Source organism: Chinchilla lanigera, unplaced genomic scaffold (assembly GCF_000276665.1).
Source record: "Chinchilla lanigera isolate Chin_1 unplaced genomic scaffold, ChiLan1.0 scaffold00046, whole genome shotgun sequence".
NCBI lineage: Eukaryota > Metazoa > Chordata > Mammalia > Rodentia > Chinchillidae > Chinchilla > Chinchilla lanigera.
Window position 1 is genome coordinate 3447003 of NW_004955447.1, and position 3072 is coordinate 3450074.

Consider the following 3072-nt stretch of genomic DNA (forward strand, 5'->3'; position numbering starts at 1 on the left):
ATATCATATGTATCAAAATACTAATACTGTCCATAGTAGACTATTAGTACCACCTTTTCAAACAAGTGGATATATCCTCCTCTCAATTATCACCTGAAGCGTGATGGCCATGGGATTTCTCAGTAATTCTACAACAGTAACACACACACAGGTTTTCTATTCTTACTTGCAGAGTGACAGCTCTGTCCTCCACAGGTTTTATGGAGATACAAGGGAAAGGAGCCAGCCACGTTAGGACCCAATACTCGGCTGCTTGATTGGATTCCCCAGAATGACCTTCTTGGTAAGATCCTGAGAGGAGAAGAGCTGTGCAGTTGGAAAACAGATAATTTCCATTACTTTCTCAGAGCAAATGCCTTAAAAATGTTTAACTACTTGAACATTTCACCTCTGATATCCAGTTTTAAAAGAGAAGTAATTGTCCATTAATTTTATTGATACATTCTTTCTTTGGTTCACACAAGAGCATCCTTTGTTTGGAAGCTCATCAGCCTGTGAGCTTTAATCATATCTCATCACTGTTAGTCGGGCCTCCCTCACAGAGAGAAAAGGAGTTAAGTCCTGCTCCTGCCGGGATCACACTTTCCCAGGGTAACAGGGTACTCAGCTTTTGTACAAAATATCACCCTCTTTGTGGAGTTATGGAGTTCCTTTCCTCTTTTCTGTCTCTCAAATTCTTCTATCATGTTATGTGTTTATCCATTTTCCAATGTACATCTATCCCTAATCCAGGCCACCCCAAAACCAAAGCTTTCATCACTCATGGTGGAACCAATGGGATCTATGAAGCTATTTATCATGGGGTCCCCATGGTGGGAGTCCCCCTATTTGGAGATCAGTATGACAATGTCGCTCACATGAAGGCCAAAGGAGCAGCCGTGGAGGTCAACATGTACACAATGACAAGTGCAGACCTGCTGGGTGCCTTGAGAGCAGTCATCAACGACCCTTCGTAAGTACTGCTGCGTGTGACGGCTGACTTCCGTTGACTATGCTTTGCATCCTACAGGAAAATTTGGATCGTTGCAAACCTTCTAACTGGGTTACTTAAAACAGTGGTGCAGTAAGACTGCTATAGAAGCATGTATTTAACTACAATTTCTGACATGCTATTATGGTTTGAGAGACCAAATACAAAACCAGATAAAAATAGTCCTCAAATACTACTTTAATTACATGCAATTATATGCAATTTATTAAACAATCTGTTTAATAATGTAAAAAATATTTCTGTCATAAAAAATCACTCTAAAATAACTATTAATAACTAAAATAACTACTAATGTTCATCATTCTAAAATAACTATTAATCCTCATTTTTCAGCCGTCTTATTCAGTACTCTATTAAAATAATAGCCATTTCTTAAAAATTGTTACATAGCTCATAATAATACAGAAATCATTACAGGGGACTCTAATTGGGAGATTCAGTAATTCTTAGTATGGTATTTGGTTTTCAGAAATTAATCTTGATTGTGAAATGATTGTATTAATTACCATGATTCTTTTGCTAGATGTGCAAGTAGATAAATTCCATGATTCTTTTAACTCATGCATTAAATATTCTTTAATTTATATTATTGATTTTAAAACCACTGATGAGGCAAAACAAGTGTAAGTACATAAGATTTCTAAGTAAACACTAAAAATTGTTTGAAAAAGCTTTCTATTGACTGTAGACATTATACTGCCTCTAAAGTAATTTGGGAATATAAAGTTACAGTGCAAGGTATATATGGATGCGTATATGTTATTTTAAAGGCATAGCTTGGTTTTATTTGTATTTACATGCTTTGAAATATTTGTCAAATATACATATACTTCAAATTTAAATAGAGAAATGATTATAAATAATGTATATGTATATAGGGAAAATCTTGAACCAAACTCTAATTTTGTGGAAAAAGGCTTCCATTGCCAAATTAGATTGCCTGACATGCATAAGGATAATGAAGTGATATTATTGTTGGAATTTACCTATGCTTCAGTACAGTTGAGAAATAGGACAGCTATGTTTCTCACTATGCCCAAGGAAAAGTATAATGAAATATTCTCTGGCTGTAGATCTATTGCTCCACACACATTTGCAAACTCAGACCTTCTTTCCTTCTCTCATTCCTCACAATGTACAGCCAACACCAGGACAGCTCTTCCCGAACCACTTACCTTCTCTTATCTCAGTGAATCCTGTAGACATTTTAATTCAAGTTACAAACAAAAGTCAAACTTGTTAAATTACTGAAATTATCAGGAAATATGAAGTGTAAATATATCTTGTTGTTAATCCCATTAACTTCTCCCCAGTGTTGTTTGAGAAATAGAGACCTGAACTCTATCATTATTGCTGCAACATTTTCTAATTGTTAAGGAGTGTAAATTTGGAAAGATTTTTTACTTCCTTTTATCAACTGAAAGTGAATGTATTTGGATATTTTTTTTTGTAAGTTATCTTAGCATTTTCATTCAGTGATTATCTGGCTTAGAGATAAATGCTTTTTTATTATAAATATAAAAACATGCAAAGGCACAAGTAGAACAATAAAAAATGACTCATTCATATTTATTATCAGTTGGCTCTTTCTGTAAAGCAAACTAGTCAGATGTTAGTTGCATGATTTCTGTGGTTTTAATAAATTATTCCATAATTCTCAATCATTCTGAATTATTCACCATTGTGGTCTTACAACAATTCTGGATGCTAGAGTTCAAATGATAGCAAACTTTTCACAGGACAACTAAGCTACATATGCATAATACAACATTATTTATTTTCTTTTGTGTGTATTTGACACATCGTGTTAAGAATATATTTCTTCCACACATTCTCTTTTCAACCCTGAAAGTTCTAAGCACTTTTACAAAGCTACTGCACTAGTTAAAAGTTTTCAGAATCTGTGTTTGATCTTTGATCCTATAATAACAAATGTCTCATAGTTACATTAAGTTAAACAGTTGTTATTTTTTCTACATTTTTTCATGCAGTTATAAAGAGAATGCCATGAGGTTATCAAGAATTCACCATGAGCAGCCAATGAAGCCCTTGGACCGAGCAGTCTTCTGGATCGAGTTTGT

General features: G+C 34.2%; 1 protein-coding gene across 1 annotated transcript in view; it reads left to right on the forward strand.

Moving 5' to 3' along the window:
* Positions 1-3072, forward strand: part of LOC102028700 (UDP-glucuronosyltransferase 2A3-like) — a gene marked incomplete at its 3' end in the record, with an annotated part of 11089 nt that extends 8017 nt beyond the window's left edge. The window contains 3 exon segments of the mRNA XM_013518566.1: positions 196-283; positions 733-952; positions 2983-3072. Coding sequence (XP_013374020.1) covers positions 196-283; positions 733-952; positions 2983-3072 — 398 coding nt within the window.